General features: G+C 38.1%; 1 protein-coding gene across 2 annotated transcripts in view; it reads right to left on the bottom strand.

Moving 5' to 3' along the window:
• Positions 1-886: 886 nt before the first annotated feature.
• abcd3a (ATP-binding cassette, sub-family D (ALD), member 3a) overlaps positions 887-20,621 on the bottom strand; it is a 45,588-nt gene continuing 25,853 nt past the window's right edge. Inside the window, exons 9-23 of one of the 2 annotated variants that reach the window (XM_069667440.1) lie at positions 17,481-17,623; positions 17,331-17,400; positions 16,816-16,885; positions 16,238-16,335; positions 15,542-15,633; positions 14,732-14,823; positions 14,544-14,616; positions 14,391-14,454; positions 14,098-14,175; positions 13,917-13,982; positions 12,081-12,170; positions 11,879-11,998; positions 11,434-11,538; positions 2,900-2,956; positions 887-2,459 (exon numbers count right to left, since the gene is read on the bottom strand). In XM_069667440.1, the coding sequence (XP_069523541.1) occupies positions 2,382-2,459; positions 2,900-2,956; positions 11,434-11,538; positions 11,879-11,998; positions 12,081-12,170; positions 13,917-13,982; positions 14,098-14,175; positions 14,391-14,454; positions 14,544-14,616; positions 14,732-14,823; positions 15,542-15,633; positions 16,238-16,335; positions 16,816-16,885; positions 17,331-17,400; positions 17,481-17,623 (1,296 nt within the window). In that variant the 3' untranslated portion in view covers positions 887-2,381. Of the gene's footprint in view, positions 2,460-2,899; positions 2,957-11,433; positions 11,539-11,878; positions 11,999-12,080; positions 12,171-13,916; positions 13,983-14,097; positions 14,176-14,390; positions 14,455-14,543; positions 14,617-14,731; positions 14,824-15,541; positions 15,634-16,237; positions 16,336-16,815; positions 16,886-17,330; positions 17,401-17,480; positions 17,624-20,500; positions 20,572-20,621 lie in introns of those variants that run through there. The other variant, XM_069667441.1, reaches the window with a different exon arrangement.

Genomic DNA, 20,621 nt, shown 5'->3' with positions numbered 1-20,621 from the left:
TGGTGCTGGGAACAGAGTCAGTAGGCATGTCACACGTAGAGATGACATCAAGATGACAAGACTGAGACTGACACTGTGGACTTGCCAGTGTCTTGGCACTAGTGGGGAAACACAGTGATGGCTGCTGTGATCATTGTGGAGTCCTGGAATCTGTTCTTCACATTGTGATGCACTGTCCACTTTATGCAGGAGAAGGGGGGAGCTATTCATTGCTCTTTCTATGAGAACAATACTAGGAGATGGGGCTTCTGATAAAGAGAGAGCCAAGGCATTAATATGCTTTCTTAAAACACTGGTCTATATCCCAGGATATAGGCCTAATTAAAGTGTCAGAGTGATTACCGTCTAGGCAGCAATGTGCCTCGTCTGCTGGAAATAAAGGAGAAGAAGAACTGCCTCTAACCAGCAATGAATGAAGCCTGTTGCCAGCTAATGTGCTGAAAACACCGGAAGGGCCGTTTTGGCTTCAATTCAGGCTTTGAGCAATGCAACAGCAACGACCACAGACAGAACTCGCTAAGTATGAGAGGTTCTGCATGGAATAGCTGTTTTTTCAAATTTTCAGAGGGCTAGAGTTAACCGTTGCTATGGATGCAGCTCTCATTGTGAGTGTACAGACTATTTTTTTTATGAAAATATAATTTTTTAATGAATAATATCATTTCCAAATCAATATTTGTTGTCAAATAATTGATTTTGTAAGTGTGTAATCGTGTAAAAGGCGGCATAATGTATAGTGAGCAGGTTGTTTTTGCATGGGAACCCCTTCAGGGTTGCTGCTTTGTGTTGGGGTTCCATTTCGCAACCCGCTCACTATACATTATCCCTTACTTACTCTATCTCTCCCTTCCTCCCTTAGAAACACACAAAAAGGAAAATAAAACTCTTTATGAAAATTAATTATATCTGTTTATTTTTTTTGTAATGCAGAGTGAAATAAAACCATCTTTACATAAAACCGTGTGTAAAGCTGAGACTCAAAATAAAATTACAGTGTATTAGAATGAGAGAACATAAATGTGTTCACAAATAGCAGAGGGGCAATTCAAAACTCCTACCACCAAAAAAAATATTTCAAATAATACCAGAATGTCATACATTTCCATTAATAATGTCAATAAAAACTCTTTGTTGTTATCTTTAAAAGTCATGATCAACAGGTATAAATCGAGTTCAATGTAGCTAATTTACTAGGGGTCCATTATACATAGATGGGGAAAAAAAGCAACTGACTGGAGCTGAAGGTTTCAATGTGAAGAGCAAATTTTATTTTATTCCACAATTTTTTGCTAACAAACACTACAGTGGGGAAAAGGACAAGAACAGATATTTAGCAAACAAATTAACTGTTGGAATTAATAATAAACGAATAAATTAAATGTTTTATCATTATTCATTTCGTTACTCTGTAGCTCGAAGATATGGAGTTGCCACCGGAAAAAAGTCCTGCAGCTACTTGAACCCAGAGATTCTGTTATATTTTGGGTCATTTGCACAATTAGGTCATGTTTAGTCTTGAGTTCTGATTTAAAGCTAGTTATCAAATACTCGTTATTATTATTTCTGGAGATATCAAACTTTTTTGCTGATTATAATAATTCTCATGTCTCTTTATCCCATGAGAACAGTTTAACTTACTTTATGGGATATCAAAGTGGCAGAAAATACGAGAGAAACAGTGATACAAGAGGAAGGAATGACATGACATATTTCAACAAATTTATCCTTGGAAAAAGTTATTACACCATAAAAGCTTGATACATTGAGGTGACAACACAATCAAGTTTCTTTGGAAAAACTGAAAAAAAGAACAAACCCCGGTTATTGTTAGTGTCTTTTTACTGGTACTTGGTAAAAAATTTCTGTCAGCTGTGGAAAGTTTAACTTCAATGAGAACCCACAAAGAGGACTAGATCATCAATTGTGTGAGTGCACATCTAAGAAGAATGATGTTGAGCATGCATACTTCAGTATTATTCTGTGCAGGACACGGTTTATTGTAGAACATAATGCCCCACAGTACACTAAATTTACATTATGTCTACAGGCTAACCTCTGTTACTACTGTTAGCTATTAATGCATGTGCAGGGATGGAAACCATTAAGTATACTTTCACCTTTACTCAAACAGCTCTTGAATGTGTAAAACAAAACTTAGAAGTTGGCTATATAAATTGCATGTTATATATAATTACTCTGAACAAATGAAAGAACATCAAAGTGAAAAAAGGAAGAAAAGGGACAGGAAGGAAAAAAAGAGATTCACACTTGATGAAAAACAATACTTTCTAGTTATAGCTATAATGTCTGACTTGAGTGCAAAGAATTTAATGGACAGGTTTAATCACAGCAATGTAATTGTGGCTGATGTCAGCAGTTAGTTATGAGCCAAACTCCACAGTTTCCTCAGTGATGGGTTTGAATTCGTAGTTCCCTCTGCCATCCATGTGGAGATAATACTACATGAAAGAAATGAAAATATACAAACAGTAAGGAAGAGGGAAGAAATCAAAAGTACAACTAACTGAAACAGAAAGTGAAATGATATAATGCATACAAATAAGTCATTTTATACAAATATATACATATATATATACATACACATACATACATACATATATATATATTCATACACATATATACATATATATACATACACATATACATATAAATATACACACATACATATACATATATACACATACATATATATACACACACACAAACACACACACACACACACACACACATATACATACATATATATACATATATACAAATATATATATATACATATATTTACACATATATATATACATATATTTACACACATATATACATATATATAAAAATAAGATAAGAGAGAAGTTGCACAACACAGATAGCATTAAGTCCTTACCTCGTGGTGCTTCCACAGAGACTTTCTATGGGACACCGTGAACAAAGTGATGCCAACCTGTAGATTTAACAAAATAGATTTAGAAATACATTATCTAATAAATATAGCTACCCTAGATGGCATTACCCTGGTCTTTAATGTTTGAATCTGGGGTTAGCTTTGTTCAGGATATGTTCTTTACTGTTATTGTTACAGCCTTTATTGCTTTTCAGTAATATTTCAATCATGAGTATAGTTGTATTTGCTTATGTCTGTTTATCATAATTATTGTTTTCATTATCGCTGTGCCTATCTGTTCTGTCTCTCTGTTTCTCTCTCTGACTCTCTACTACTCAATAGTGGAAGCACCTGGACCCAGTGTACCAGTGCTCCTTTGAAAAATTCCTTTAGAGCTTAGTTGTTTGGTGCTCTCCTTCCTGAGACACTCATTTGGCTTTGTTTGGTGTTTGGTGCTATGTTGTATGGTGTAGAAACACACGCCAGAGACTTCTTCACTCATGCACTCTCATTTGCTACCAATTTTACTGATTACATCCCCATTTGTCGTTTAGGTTTAAGTTATTCATTTTTCATTCTAAAAGTATATTTTGCCATGCACAATAAAGGCTTTTATATTCTACATAAATCCTTGAAGTATAACTGCATTTTACACATTTTAATTTTTTCACACATGCAGTGACCCCTTCACAAGACGAATAGGGACTGCAGTTGTTTGCTTCGGCTTCTCTGTCTGTAAATGTTAAATGAAAAGCCCTGATATAGCACCTTTGTATTATTCTGAGCAGGCGTGGCCCCAGAATTTCAATTATGGATGGGACGAAGTGATTTTGGCTGGGCCTGATAATTTCATAATTTGATACTGTTTGCAGTAGTCTGGTAGTCTCACTAAAACAAAAATGAACAGAGCTGTGGGTGATTAGAACACTTGGATACATAGACTGGCTGAATTTTTACTTAGGCTATGTTATTGCTGTGGGGAGGGAGAGGGATCGTTACTGGTCAAGCTACATTGACTTTTAATAAGAGAGAGTGGCGCATTGTGATGTTCGTTCAGGAGTTTGTCTCAACAGAAACAGTATACTTCCTTTAACATACACAGACACGCATCAAGACAAGGCATCCATCAGAAAAATAAAAAAATCAGTTCATTAGCTACAACAGTTTCATCAGTTTCTTGAAACCACTGGTCACTGGATTTTGTGGTCACTTAAGCCAACATTAATAACATAAGTATTATTTTTTTGAATAACATTACAGAACCCAAATACAACAATGCAAAATGGCTACAAGGTATTGAATACAAAAAAAGTATAATTTTCGTTCCTTTCTTTACTCATGTTAAAAATACTCATCAGACTTTCTCATCTAACATGTGTCCCTACAGAAGTTATCGGCGGGGTTTGCTTATGAATATGTTTATAATTTCATTATAGTCGAGAGTTGCTGTAAGATCTATCTCAAATGTTAACAGACAGAGCAGTTTCAGGCAAGAGGTGAGCATAGAGCTCCTTATGGCAGTTTTTATTCTCTCATTATGTCCATTTCAGAGTGATCAGTGCTTTTAAAAAGCAATAAACATGAGGGAAGACTTCCTTGCTGCATATCTCCATGACATCAATAAGACTTTTAAAAGTTTCCCCGTGCCCTCTGACTTGCATCTTACAATTACTACAGCCTTTGTCATTACTCTGCTTCTCGCGCTAATTTATTTTTTTCTAATTTTCACACTAGTGTACCACTATTATTGGCATTGTAACCATAAGTATGTATTACCAGTTGTTGTTGATGTAACAAGGACATATGTTGTTGTTGTAACATAGGCATATGTTGTTGTTGTAACAAGAACATATGTTGTTGTTGCTCTCTTTGCCTGTCTCTATCCTGCATCTCCTTCTATCCCATTTTCGGCCCATCCAGTCGGGGCAGATGGCTGTTCAACATGAGTCTGGTTCTGCCTGAGCTTTCTGCCTGCTAAAAGGAAGTTTTTCCTTGCCAATGTGCCAAATATTGCTAAGTGCTACTCATGGTGATTCATGTTGGGCCTCTCTTTAAATAACATAACAAAGAGTCGGTCTAGACCTGCTCTTTTTGTTGTAGTGTCTCGAGATAACTCTGGTTATGATTTGGCGCTATACAAATAAAATTTGATTGATTGATTGATCATGCTGGAGGAACACTGAAAGCTCCGACTCGGTCACGCTGATATGGAAACGCTGGCCAAGCTACTGTTACAAGAGGTTGCCAGAAGAGTGGCTCTTCATCAGATCATACGAGTCATTATGGAACCTAGCACTGAGTTCATTAAGCTGGCAGTCTATTAGTTGGTTTTATATAGCCCGCAAGTCATTGTCGCTGCTGACCCTTGTAGTTTTTCCCTGGTAAGTAAGTGACTGTACTGTCTTTAAATCGACCTGGGAGCTTATGGAGTGGGAGGGCAGTCATATATCCATGCAATATACTGTATGTCATTCGTAATAGCAAGCATCCTTAGGAATTCACTGTTACAGCTGTGACTTGAGCGGATGTCTGTCAGTAATTAAGATTTTCAATCAAATCCACTGTGTCTGGCACTGACACATTTATGGACTGCAGGCCTTTGGTTGCAAACTGTGATTTGTTGAACAGTTCTTTAAAGAGTACAAGGAGAAATATAAATTTCTTTGTTCGCATCTGCAGCAGTTACGACTGCATCAATTTGACTCTGACCTCTCTCTTCACGTCATAAAGAGTGAACACAACAGATAGATAGACAGATAGGCTATCAAAATTACAGCTTAACACTGCAACATTGGCTATTAAAATTACAACTATACACTGCAACATTGAGTAGTGGCTGTATGGAGGTAGTGCAAATATAAACATGATGAGCAAGAGTTAGTGCAAAACAGTACTGATCAAATGTGCATAAAGATTTATAACCATAAATAAGTGAATGTTAGAGTGTCATGCTGCTTTAAGTCATGGAGTAAATTCACTTTTCAGTCTATTTGTTTGCTTGCTTCCTCCTTGCCATCACCGAGAGGAGTTCTACAGTCATAAGCCTTTATTAAAAGAAATAAAGGCTTGATATATTTCACTTTATGTGTAATGAATCTATATAATATACGAGTTTCACTTTTTGAATTGAATTACTGAAATTAATGAACTTTTCCACGATATTCTAATTTTTTTAGATGCACCTGTATGTAACCTCCTGACACAGACCTCCAGTAGTCTTCAGCTTTGTTCCACTAGGTGGCTCTCTTACCAGGTTCCAATAGTTTGTACAGAGCTAGGGAAAAAGCTTTCTCCTACTTTGCTGCCTGAACTTGGAACAATCTGCAGAGCAAACTACATCTTGAAAATCTAGTCCCCTTGGAACATGAGAGTGACAATGCACATAGATTGCAGATTACATAGATTTTAAATGTACTCCGGAGGATAGCTTGAACACCTCCCTTATGTCCAGCCATAACAGATGCTCCATCAAATCCAAATCCGACACAAGTTTTGGTCCAACTCAAACAAAGCCAAAACATGTTGCTGATTGCTCTTTTCTTCACAGATCCCATGCAAACATATCTTGAACAGACGGCAACCAATTCATTTTTTAATATATCCTTACATTCTTCAGCTAGTAATGCATAGTAAGTTTCTTCTGAATCATGCAGTTATATTTTTATGCGTCGAAGCAGCAGAGTGGAAGCGGCACTCAGCAGGTCATTTTGAATATTATGGCTGAGCATTTTTGCATTAGTCATGATAGTATCCAGTCTCTTTTGTATATCTGGATTATGTTTTCCAAAAGTTTAAACAACTCAATAAAATTCACCGCATTTTTTACCTCATCATTTTCCCTGTATCCACATAATGGTATCTCTTGCTTTGCACACGTGAGCAAAATGTCAAGTATAACTTTTATATACTTGCGATTTCTTTCCATTATCTCACCTTGTCGGCCTTCTGTGCTGACAAGCTGATGCATGATCGTGCCGCGGTCGCACTTGCTGCATTCTCTGTAGTTACTGTATATCTGTACAGATATCTGATGAGCTCTGCTGCTTTCGTGTTTGTAACAAGCTGTGTTCATGTGTTTCCAGTCCTTATATCCATGACATCTGAATTTTTCTTCCCTGCCGCCAATCTTACTGAAGTGCCAACACATTTTACAAAACACTGCATCCTTGCTTATGTTGTACTCTAAAAAATCATATTTGTCATACCAGTGTCATGAAAAGCTCCTGACTTTGTGATCGAATATTGAGACAAGGCAAAGTTGTAGTTTTGGCTGTGTTGCAGGTTTATCTGGAGCTGAAAGGTCCACTGGAGGAAGCAAAGCAGTGGCAGTTGTGGGCGATGAAGAAAACATGGTCACCGGAGAAAACATGGCTGTGGACAAACATCCTTGAGAAGTAGTTGGACATTCTTCTGGTTGAAATTGCAGTCCATTTTCTTCATTTGCAGCACCCTCTCTTCCGCTAATGAAGCTGGAGTCCCACGCGGAGGCCTCACTGGCATAAGCTTGATTTATGCTTGCTGGCAAAGTTGATGTTGGTGTCACCGGCAAGTCGTGGGCATTCAAGGGTTCTGGCGACTTGGTTCTTTGAGGTATTTATATAAAGATACCTTTTGTGCCATAAGAATAAAATGATCAAGGTAGTAGTAGTAGTAGTCTAAGATATATTTTTCATATTACTTTCATTGGCATCATTTGCTACTAAGCAACCTGCTTTACGTAGCATGCGTTAAGTGGGTCAACTAGGTGGTCCAGACTTCACACATGATAGTCGCGTAATAAATGCCATCTATTACTTTTTTTCCAAAATTGATGTTTCTAATCTGTTCTTGTGTGTTTCATTGTTAATGTCATTTAGGGTGGGCCAGTGGATCAAGTGGGTCGGCCCAGGCCACCCATCGCACTGAACACTACATGTCACATTCAACCATTCACACTCCAATGATGATGCCATGCAAGGCACAATTTGGGGTTCAATATCTTCGAATTCAACTTCGACATGCTGACTGGGAGCAGGGGACCAAACTGCCGATCTCCGTATCAGTGGACTACTTGGTTAAATACGTTTTCTGTTTATGAATGGTCTAGATCTTCTTATCCAATGAATCGAGGTTCTTATCCAATGTCAGTGTATTAACTACAGTAAATGGCTGTCTGCATGCCCCTGATCGGAACAGTAGGCATTTTCACTAGCAGAAAAGCTTTTAAGTTCTTTCCCTTTAAAGAACTCTAAATCTATGAGGACTGGGCTATTATGCCCCATAGGACTGATATAATATAGGATTGATATTGAAGCAGCTTGACTGAAATGTACTTACTTCTGTAAATAACTCTTGTAATATGGTTTTTCTATCAGGCACCGTCTCTGTTGCATTAAGCCATTCACTTTATATTTTGCATTTAATATTTTGACTTATATTTGAGTTGTTTTTTGTATTTCTCTAATTTGCAAATGAGTTTATGTATTTTATGCTATTGTTTTCAATAAATTTGTTTTGAAAAAAATAATATCCCTTCTTCTCCTTCACATTTATGCCCCTGCTGGTCTAGGACATTAGCCGAGAACTCTGGTGATACATACTGTATGTGAGGCGCTGGCAACAAGATGTGTTGTAACCAAGTGTATGGGTAGAAATATGTGTCAGTAGAAACTGAATTTGAATTATTTTTATTTGAATTGCACGACTTGAATAACGGAATAAAAAATTTAAAATTGAATCACATAATTTAAAATTGAATGTATTTATACACATGAAACTTAATGTAATATTCTGAAAAATTTTTCAGAGAAGTTCTGGGGGGCAGCTGTCGCTGTAAGGGGGAGCTGAAACTGACAGATCGCCATTGAGGTGGGGTGTCACAGGCTTTCTGATGTGGGGAGGCTCCAGGTATGTGCCCACAAGCCAACAGACCGTATCAACCCACTGCATGCAACCAATTCGCCCACACTCGAGTCCTCCCAGCCTCGCTGGTCACTTATTGTCGTGAATTGAGGAGTCACAAGATTTGTTTATTAAAGGTATATCACTGTTTACTTTAAATGCATGATTATGACATGATGAGGAACAAATCTGCTTGCCCGGTGCTGCGTTTTTACCACATTTCTCCCACTTAATGTGCTAATCGTCCATTTTAACAAAACAATGGCTGTTTGAATTGCTCCTCTAAAGCTCCAGAGCAGCAAGTGGCTAATCTGTCAATTTCAGCTCCTCCAGCAGCAGCTGCCCCCAGAGCTTTCCCGAATAAAGCTACCGTAGCGCAAACAGCTAAAGATATAACTATTTTACTACTATATAGTCACTATTACTATTAATAGTCCACGGCAGCTCTGGCAAGTCACGGTATTATCGGCAGTAATAATATACCTATTGCTATAACGGCGACTTCACACTGGAAGCGTGGCATGTGCATGACGTCTTCAATTTCATTTTAAATGCATGAACACAGGTTAGAGAGTTCCGAAATCTAGAGATTGGGAGGCTCGCCTATTTTTACAGCGAGCCATGCGCGTTTCTTGGCCAAAATACACTGTGAAAAAGTGACAAGACAAAGTAAAAGCCTGATCTGGCATTCTGATTTCCCTTGTTTGTACACAATGCTTTTATTTTGATTTTTCCGTGTGTTTTGATGTGTTTTTTTTTTGTATAACTTTATTTGTTACATTTCTAAGATATTAATTGGTAGTTTTTCAGACCTGGGAAGACCCGCTTATAAATGTTGATTATTTCTTTTCCCATTGCCAGTGGAGCATACTGCTTACGGTCTCTTTTCTGCTGCATCACCGTCTGATGTCACAAACGTGCCGGAAACAGAGTTAGTAAACAGTGAAGATGTTACAGTAATTAGGTCTTTATTGTATCTATTACTCATTCGGTCTATTTATCAAACTTGGCGCCGACAAATTTGGAACGTTGTTCGAGCGCTGCTTGGAAAGAGATGGGTGAAATTTGTAGCTGAGATGACAAGGAGTCGCAGAAGTTATGGAGAATAGCATTGTGCCGGAAAGGGCGTGTCGACACACTCTCTTGTAGCTGTTCAGTCTATATCTGCAAAGGTTTTGTCCTGTATACTCTGGTTTATAAAAGCATTCTATTGTCACAATAGAGAACAGCATTTCATTGATGCTGTAATAATAACAATTTTTTTCCCCTGTATTTGTTGCCTTTTCCGTAAACCCCTGAAATGCTGACCTAAACTTCCTAAACTTCTTCCAAACAATTTGCTCCTCAGCCCCCAATTTTTACTCCACACACACCAGTTTACCCTCAAAATGAAGGAAATATATTTCTCTACCACAGAAAAACTGTAACCAAACAGATTAATAGTTTTGGCATAATGAACTCTAACCCTCAAATTCCACAAGATCTGTCTCCAGCATTTTCCGTGTGCGCTGCGACCTCCGGAGTCGATCGCACCTATTCAAGTCAATGCTTGTGATTTCACAGCACGCGTCTCTCCACTCTGCTCCGTTGAAGATACGCGCCGGGTCTTTTTTCGACAGAGGCTGCTTCAAGGACGCGTCAAGCTGAACAGAGCAGATCGTTCCAAACAGGAAGTCACACACGACAACAGCATACAGCATCCGGTCATTTCAAAATAAAACACAATGTACAGACCGGTACTGACTCCCGTTTTTTTTCCCATTTTCATATCAACAACACACTGAAATCTTGAAAAAATAACTTTTAATTAACTACTGTACTCAGCCATCGTAGAAGCACAAAAATCACAGAATGATATCCAAATGAGCAGGTAATCAACCTCGGAGGTCCAAACTGAACTGTTGTTTGTGTGTTGCTCTGGCACGTTCCAGGCGTAAAGCAACGTAGGCACCGATAAAACTACCACAATGTTAAATTTGACTTCAACTGTCATAAGGAAACCACTTAGGAGTACTTTTGCATTTCACTGTGGGGCCCACATTTCTGGCATAACAGACATAAAAAACACATCTACACATTCAGCAGACTCTCTACATGCTCACAGTACCATCCGTTGATACCTGTTACTTTTAAACCTTAAAATAAGCACTTTTAGGGGGCAAATTTTCAGGTTTTCTTCACATAAATCTACTGTCTCAGCTGTCTAATGACTGCTTGTATGTCTCTTCTGTTGCCCCTTCTCTGTTCCCCTGTAGACCCCAATCACCATAGCAACTGCGTCCACACACTGCAGTTTAACACACATGCACACACGCTTCTCTGTCTCTCTGTTGCTGTTACTCTCTTTGTCTCTCTCATCTTTCTTCCTCCATTTAGTTTTTTTTTAGCTTCCAGCTGTTTATATTATTTCTACATTTTTAGCAGTGTTATGCAATTTCTACATTTTCAGCAGTGTTATGCAATATAATGTCAGCTTTCAGCATTCCCATGCATTTTCTGCAAGGAAATGCAATTTTTTTAGTTTGTCAGTTATTTTTTCTTGCTCACTGACTTAGATAATGTGCTTGAATGTGCATGTCTCTCTCAGCTGATACTATTAAACCTTGTATCTCAGAGATGTACTGTATTTGAGTGTAAGATGTGTGGTAGGGTTGTACCGTTCTACAGTGGCTGTAGATGTAATCCTCCACATCTACACTCACTGCACTGGTGCACTCATCCAGAATGGCAAACTGGGGCTTGTGGTAGAACAGTCTGGCCATCTACATACATAAACACAGACACAGACACAGATACACTCATCATTTGATAATGCTCATCATCTGATAATGCCAGAATTATTGCTAAATAGGAAGTAGAAATCTGCTATGTATAGTCTACCATACAGTCAATTTGTGCCCATATGATTTATGAGTGTTAATCTGCCACATCTAAAAAATTGTAGGTGAAGGTACAAGCTAAGATATTCACCTACCACTATGAGCAGGATAATCAGAGAAAATGTAGAAAATAGATGGCAGTTTTTATTTTTATTTTTATCATGTAATAATTGTTGTGTCATGTTTTCTCTAGATTGTTGTTAGAGAGTAAGTGGATCCTTACAGCCATCCTCTGCTTCTCTCCTCCACTGAGAACATCCATCCAGTCCTGAACTGAGTCCCAACTGCCCTCCCTTTCCAGAATGTGACCCAGCTGAACATTGTCCAGGTAATCCTTCAACACCTGGACACAAGAAAAGGAATGTAATAAGATAGTCAAAAGCGAAAGTAAAGGTGTTAAGTATGTGGAGAGTATTGTGTCTCACCTGATCAGAGATTCCTTTCTTTTTCTGTTGTTCATAGGTGTCAGGGTAAATGACTTGGTCCCTCAGTGAACCCAGAGTCATGTAGGGTCTCTGGACAAAAACAAGATTTTTGCATGAATTCCTCCAATTTACATTGTGCATGACGACAAAACTATGTTAAATACTCAGCCAGTTACACACATGTACATGTAGACAGCTGAGTTCAAGGTATAAATATACTAAAGGTATAATCTCAAAGATTTTCATTAACATCAGCCTTCCCCATAGTATCATTATTGTTGCTGCTAATGCTAACAGTAGACCTGTTGACTTCAACTGTTACAATTACGATTACCTCAGCCTTTATCATTACTCTGCTTCTCTCGCTAATTTATTTATTTAGCTAATCTTCACCCTAGTCTACCACTATTATTGGCATTGTAACCATAAGTATGTGTCTGTTCATGTAACAAGGACATATGTTGTTGTTGTAACAAGAACATATGTTGTTGTTGCTCTCTTTGCCTGTCTCTATCCTGCATCTCCTTCTATCCCATTTTCGGCCCATCCAGTCGAGGCAGATGGCTGTTCTACATGAGTCTGGTTCTGCTCGAGGTTTCTGCCTGTTAAAAGGACGTTTTTCCTTGCCGAATATTGCTAAGTGCTACTCATGGTGATTCATGTTGGGCCTCTCTTTAAATAACATAACAAAGAGTCGGTCTAGACCTGCACTTTTTGTAAAGTGTCTTGAGATAACTCTGGTTATGATTTGGCGCTATACAAATAAAATTTGATTTGATTTGATTTGATTAAAAAAAAAATGTAAATCATCATTTATCGCTGAATGAGGTAACACAATGGGGATTGAGCCAATGGCCCACAGATGAAAGCCTTTGCAGTTGAAGTTTACAGTATTATTATGGACTGGGTGTCTGTGGCGACATTCACGGGAAAAATTCACGAGAAGCACCCAGTTAGCGATGTGTTTTCCATCACTCAGCAGTAGTTGGTCTGCCAGAGAGGGTAGGCGGAGCTAAGCTGCTGCTTTTCCTGGGTACTGCAGCACAGTATTCTTAAGGGGTGTCATACCGACACTTTCATCAGCTCAGTCATCATGTCAACAATTCCACATTTGTGAACCTAGGAAACAAAGTTGTCAGTCAACAGTCTGAAAATAATATTTTTTACATTATTTTCTATAAAAGTACTTAAATTGCTCAGGGATGTTCAAGTTTGACCAAGGCTCACTCTTGGGAGGAAGCTGCGGAATTGATGGTGAATCATCTGTCTGGGCTTCACAGTAAACCTTGAAAAAGAGCTGACCCTCCCAGCTCATCATCTACATGTTGATGGAAATCAACTCTCACAACTGTCACTCAGTCTTATGTTATCTGACTCAAAATGTGACATTGGCTTTATGAATCCAGGACTGGTTTGCTTTCTCTTAGGCATTTTGTTTTGCCTAGCTAAATTATCCAGAAGTTAAACTTACTTGCTGTCAAAAGCTAGAGGTGGAACAAAGCTAAGGGAGTTTTTTGGGGGCGGCTGTGGCTCAGTGGTAGAGTTGGTCGAAAGGTTGGTGGTTCGATCCCCAGCTCCCACAGTCTACATGTGTAAATTGTCCCTGGTGGCTTTATCATCAGGTATGAATGTTAAGACTGACTGACAGTTGGGCACTTTATGTAGCATCCTCTGCCATCAGTGTGGGAACGGGTGAATGTGACAGTGTGACAGTGTAAAAGCAGCTTTGAGTGGTCACAAGACCAGAAAAGCGCTAAACAACTGCAGTCCATTTCCCATGTACCATTTTTGTTGTTTTTATTGTAACAGAAAATATGGCCAACAGAGGATTTTTACCTGTGGAACATAGAAGAGCTTCCCTCTTTCAGGTTTTGTCAGGTGTCCTCCAAACAGTGGCCACAGCTTAAAAATACAAGAATAACATATAAAGAAATCTATGGAGATCATATGTGCATTACTTGACAGACCAAACTGATTAACAGGCCATTTAGCCACACTTGACTTGATGGTTTCTTACCTCTCCGAGGGCTCTGAACAGAGAGCTCTTTCCACAGCCGTTTGGTCCACACACAAGAACATTGGTGCCAGACCTCACCTTCAGAGGACAGAGAAACAATGACATGTAGGAATATAATGAAAGAGATGTAACTGTGGTCTTATTCAGTTTAACTCAAAGTGCAAAGGTATGCTTGTGTCCAAACTCAATCAATATTCAACTAATTTTATTGATTCATTCATTTATTTAAATCATTAAATAGGTCTATGACATTTAGCCTCTCTTGACAAGACAATGAAAGATTAGAGCTTTACCTCAAATGTGAGGTCCCTAATCAAGATGTCTCCATTAGGTGTTGCTAGGGGGGTATGGTCAAATCTGCAAAATAAAGAATAAAAAATTATGACAAATGAAAAGAACAGAAAAACAGAAATCAAGCATATTCAACTGCAGGAAAAAGGACCTACTTTATGATGTTATCTCTGTTGATAATCTGACCACTTCCAGGCACGAGAACAAGTCTTGCTGCAGTGTCTGATTCTATGGTGAATGGAATAAATCCAAATCAGTAAAGGTGTTTGGGTTCACATTAACTGTTATCTGAAATCAGAACTAATCTATGTGCTTATTTTTTTCAGTTAGTATTTATATGTACCCTTCTCCTGCTGGGAGACCATGGTGCGTTCATATTTGCCAGAATTCAGCTCCTTTAGGACTTTCATCAGTTCAGTGATACGAGCAGTGAATCTGTAAAAGACACATTAACAAATCGAGAAACTTGGATAAAGATTTGATTTCTTTAAAAAAGAGGGTTCAATTGGATATTTCATTGTTTCCTTTATAATTTGCAGTGTGTATCACTCGATTATTGTATTGTAAACAGGATATGGTGCGTGTATCTATATATATCTATATATATATTAGGGCTGTCAAAGTTAACACGTTAATAATGCGCTAATGCAGTGAAACAGTGACAGGAGTCACAGTACATCAGGACGCTCTCTGTCCGCACACGATCATATGCAGTTCTGTAACGCAATGTAATCATTCCTACTGTGTATCGTATGTCCCTATTGTAAATGCATTGATTGTTGCTGTTTATAAAGCTTATAAAGGTGCAGATGTCATTCGTTAACGATCAATCTTCATTAATAACGTCCCGGTGTGTTGGGGGTTCTGAAGCAAAGCAAAGTGATCAGATTAAAGTTGATTGTGATTTAAAACATGAATTAAAGTGAAGAAGAGAGTACAATTAAACTGTGGAAGTAAGCAATAAGCATCTAGAAAGAGGGTAATCCAGACTGAGTAAGTCTACATGTGATGTGCTTCTCACAGAAATCATTGATATATGCGATGATTACCATGTTATATTTTCACCATATTTTTTGAGCATGTAGTACCTTTGAGGTTATTATGTAGAATATTCTTGACAGTATTTGTTTTTGTGGTATTCTATGACACTCACCCTGAAAGGCGGCTCATCTCTCTGCCAGCCAGTACAATTCTGCCCAGGGCCTGGGACATTCTGAGGAGCATTCTCCCACTCTGGTAGTAGTCCTACGGGCCACAAAGGTCCAATCACGTTAGGTAAAATCAGCTCCAAATAATTATTTCAAAGCATTTTAAGGTAAATAATACTGTTTATTCAATTTTTTTCTACCAGGAAAATATTGCAGTTTTTTCGTTTTATGGTGGCATCACCTATAAAATGTGTTGTCAGAACAACTACAGACAAGGCACAAAGGCTTGATGCTCTACCTTTTTTGTCCAAGTCTAAACTTAAAGAAAAACAGAGCTTATTGCATGTTTTCTTTATTGTTGCAATTAAATCACCAAACGTAACTAAATTTGTAGAAATAAATAAACTGACAGATATGAACCTATAATTTTAACAAGATAGAAGTATAAACATCTGCATAAAAAATGAAAGGGGGATGGCACATGCTTTGACACTGATTGAGGGTGAGGAGCTTAAAAAGTCTAGGTTTCAACTGTAAACTGATTCAACATTACTGTCTCAGTACAAATTAAGTTTCGATTTGTCACTAATGGCCACGTGTCAAAGCAGGTGAATGTAGATTTGTCTTATTTTGATGGACTAGAAGCTTTCCATGTGTGTGTTTTTCTGTGTGTGTTTGTGTGCTTTTGTGAGCTCTCTGACCTCCAGTAGCTCAGAGTGTGAGCTGTGGAGGTGTCGGGGGTGCGAAAGGCTTAGGAATGGACGGCTAACCACCAGATAGCCCACCACTGTAGCCAGGTCTGAAAAGGAGAAACAAGTGAAAACACAAGGAACAGAGACACACGGATAACAGCTCTTGTTTTTAAGTGGACCTCAATTTAGTAACAAGAACATTGTCTACAATTTAATTTGCTATGGCTACTTAGCCCCCTGGTATCCTAATAAACTCTTTTTCACCAGGAGTAAGTAGCAGTGTTGGCACTGAACCCTGTGTTCCATAAAATTTTTTTATAGACTTAAAGGATTGCTCTCCATTTTCAAATTATGGAGGTCTACTTCTAAATTTCATGGAAAAACAAAGTCCTGTTGCTGAAATGGTATTTTGAAAAATTATTTTTTCATGGATTTCTTTTTCTTATGTTTCCCGATATATTAACATGAATATCAATACCAAGTATTATAAAGGGAAGTGATGTTTCTCTGATCCCTTACACTTAGTAAAAAACAGCAGGGATTTCACCTGAACATTGTTAATTATGGCAAGATATATATTTACTAACACTTGGCAATTATGCTGTCCACAAATCCCATGGAGAAGCGAAAAAAGATGAAGTTATGCAGGTGGTCCACCTGAAAGACAAGATAAATACATTATGTTCACATTCTGAAGTTATGAACAAAAATGATGAGGACAAACTGGAAAATATTTTTTCCTCTGTGTCGAATGAATGTGGGCAATCCTGACAAATTAATCTGCCCTCCATTTAATATCTGTTCCTTGCTAAAGAAAAGGTTAAATATCCAACACACTGCTGTCTCTTTTCTCTCATTGATTGATACAAAACTCTTTTCATGGACACCATGGCATTACAGTTGAGTTCGGTTACAAGTGCAACAAAAAACGAGACTGAAGCTAACAACAACAACCAGCCAAGAACAACTATTAAATTGGCTGGTTGTGGTCAGATATGACCCAGGACCTTGCCATTCTACTGAAAAAGATTAAAGTAGCCCCTTTGTCAACTCAGAAAACATATTCTCACCTTGTCAAATATACAGCTAAATTCTTACTCACCAGTTTCTTAAATGTGGCATAAATGGTCTGTTTTTCCCTCACGTTCCCATTGTAGAAGGCAATCTCTTCACTAAAGAGAGGTTAAAAAAAAATTATTGCGTTTTTGAAGCAAACAGCTATACAGTTATATGTTTTAGCTGGTGTGTTAACCTGTTGGTGATGAGGCGGGAGTTGATGTAGCGGTACTCTCCCTCGTAGCGTTGCTCGGTGACAGTCATCTTGCCTATAGGCCTCCTTAGTCTTGTAAGGAAGAGACCTGAGATCAGCAGGTAGGTCATCATTACGGCTGGACCCTAGGTAGCCGTGGAGATGTGGACACAATGAAAGTCAGTAACTGTTTGGCACTATGACTGTAGGATGTGTATGGTGAATACCATGGTAACAAATCATGGTGACCTATCAGTTCAAACTCATACAAAGGTAAAAAAAAAAATTAAAACTGCTGCAATATGTAAAGAACATGCACAGTTGTTACCAATAAAATGACTGATCGCTGCACTCTTAAGATTCACCTATACATCTCATGGAAATGCACTACCAAGGTGATGGTGCCAATATTTTATTTAGCAAAAAAAACAAAAAAACTCAAATGGGCAATGTTTCATAGATTTGATATCTTAATACCCTCCTGCATCATTTATAATTGGTATAACTTCATTGACTCATTGGAACATTCTTTCAAGTTCAAAGTTCAAAGTTTTAAAGTCTTGGCAATATTATGTTGATATTGGAGGGTCTACTTAAACGTATCCCACATATTTCGTGTTTTGGCATGTGTTGGCATCTAACAAAGACTGTTATTGGTGGCTGACTTCGAATAAGTACACTTCAAACAAAACATGGATTTTTTCTTTAATTCTACCACTTAATGTCATAAAAAACATTTAGACAGCATAATTTATCTTTATTTTTACTGCATTTTACTACAGGTCACTCTCACTCTCCGGGGCAAAAAGTTTGTTTATTTGAAAAATAAAAATGCACATGAAAAAAAACTGCAAGTTACATTTTTAACTTGAATATTGAAAAATTCAACAATTAATTCAAAACATTCACTTTTATATGTAGTTTGATATTCAAGGTTTTAATTCTTTTCACTTGCAGATTTTCTGTTTTCAGATTCAAACTTTTATTTTTCAGTTTCAAATATTTCTTCACTTCGGATCTGCTTTTCAGTTTCAGATCTGTTTTTTTTTCAGTTTAGACTTTTGACCGGAATCTTGCGTGGCCTCAGCTAAGAGGGGTGCTGAATGATGTGACTGGTGACAGAGAAGGCTTTCTTACCCTCCTCAATCATGTTGCCTTCAGGAAACGTAGGTACTGTGAGGAGTGTGACTGCGCACTTTCGATACACTAAGCACACATTACAGTATAAGTTCAGCAGCCACACTACGAGATTTGGCGTCTCCCTCTTCCACAAATGACTTTTGCATATATCTGCTAGCCATGACGTCCACCTGACCAGGACAAGCCCCGACTGCCAGTGCTGCACAGGAAAGAAATATTAGCTAATATTAAGTAAGTCTCTGTTAGATCATGGTACGGACGCACATTGCATTTACCAAAGAAACAAAACTGGACCCCTTATCCAGTAATTATGAGATCTTTTCTCTTAATTACGAGATCATATCTCCTCGTCACCTGAATGCATTCTCACTGCTCTGTCAATTATAAACTTTGAACTGGTCTTTGGTCACGTCTAGTTTGTTGTCTGATAAATTGTAAAATGTTCTAAACTCTGTATGAGCTGCTGTTAATATGCAGTACAATACCACTGAGCCACAGCCGCCCCAAGGAGAGACCGGATTGGGCGGAGAGCAGACTTCAGCCGCCCAGTAAGCATTACAAAGTTTCCCCAATATGCCAAGCAGACGTTTACGGCCTTAATGAATGAACACATCAATGTATTACCTTTATATAGCCTACATTTGGCTTTTACAGCAGATCAATCTCTAAGATGCATTACAAATAGTAGGCAGTACTGTAGGCTACTGTTTTTGATGTTTGTTAATTGTACGTGCCTGTTGCCTTTACAGTGGAAAGTAATCACATCTGTCTGGGTCAAAATGCTAAGGGGATGATTATTATGATGGAGTTATTTTCCTCAGAAACAAAGCATCACACTCCACTCACGCATATACTGTTGTGAGAGAGCGGGGACAATAATTACGCACTGTAAAAGTGTCAAAATGCAAGCAGAGCGGGATTATGAGGGCATTTAATTCACTGAGCCACAGCGATGTGGGTACAGGAACACTTCAAATAGCCTGCGAGTGCACACTGGCGGGAGAGAAGGCAGGGACAGTTGTTACAGTGGCAGTTCAAAACCATCATAGTAATAAGTAAGAAGAGAGTCTAAGTACATAGCAGGCTACAACAGTGTATTATATATATATATATATATTTTTTTTTTTTTGGTAATGTATTAAAAAATCCAAATATGAATACTGAGTGGGTGGGCACAGAGTGGGCTAAAACGATGCCCAAGAGGCCTAGTTCTCCTTTAAAATAATTTACTTAATTATTACATTTTAAAATATTTAATAATGAATATCAGTGTATGTGATAGAATAGTGGCATTACAATGTCTCGGAAGCCACCAAATTTTGGCTTTTATGGCCAAAACTTTTCTCAAGGATGTGATGCAAGTTTAACCGTTCATAACAAAGCTTCTTCCCTGGAGTAAGCCTGCAGGAGCAGCTCATCTAGATAACAAACAGTCTCATCCGCACGGCCCATCTTGTGGTGAAAGCCACGTACTGACAACAACAAACATCCACAACAATTCCACCTCTAGAATATTTATTGACTGCAACTCTCACCGATTTTAGAACATTTACACTTCAAACAAACTTCTCAGCACAAGTGGGCTACACACAGACGTGGCCTATGACCAGTTCAAAGTTTATAATTGAAAGAGCAGTGAGGATACATTCAGGTGACGAGAAGATACAATCTCATAATTAAAAGAAAAGATCTCACAATTACCAGATAAAAGGTCCAATTTTCTTTGGTGAATGCAATGTGCTTCTGTACTACGATCTAACAGACACTTAATATTATATTAGCTAATATTTCATACCTGAGCACTGGCAGCCGGAGCATGTCCTGGTGAAGCAGACGCCATTGTTAGCCGATATATGCTGCGTTCATAGTCGTATGTGGAAGCGGGAAATGCCAAATCTCAAAGTGTGAATGCTGAGGCAACGCCCCCATGCCAGATTCAGGCAAATAGTCTGAACTGAAAGAATAAAAAGATCTGAAACTGAAAAACTGATCAGAAAGTTATAT

This window comes from Semicossyphus pulcher, unplaced genomic scaffold (assembly GCF_022749685.1).
Source record: "Semicossyphus pulcher isolate SPU_LCO1_2020_fin unplaced genomic scaffold, fSemPul1.0.p SCAF_18, whole genome shotgun sequence".
Taxonomy (NCBI): domain Eukaryota; kingdom Metazoa; phylum Chordata; class Actinopteri; order Labriformes; family Labridae; genus Semicossyphus; species Semicossyphus pulcher.
This window is presented reverse-complemented; position numbering and strand designations above follow the sequence as displayed.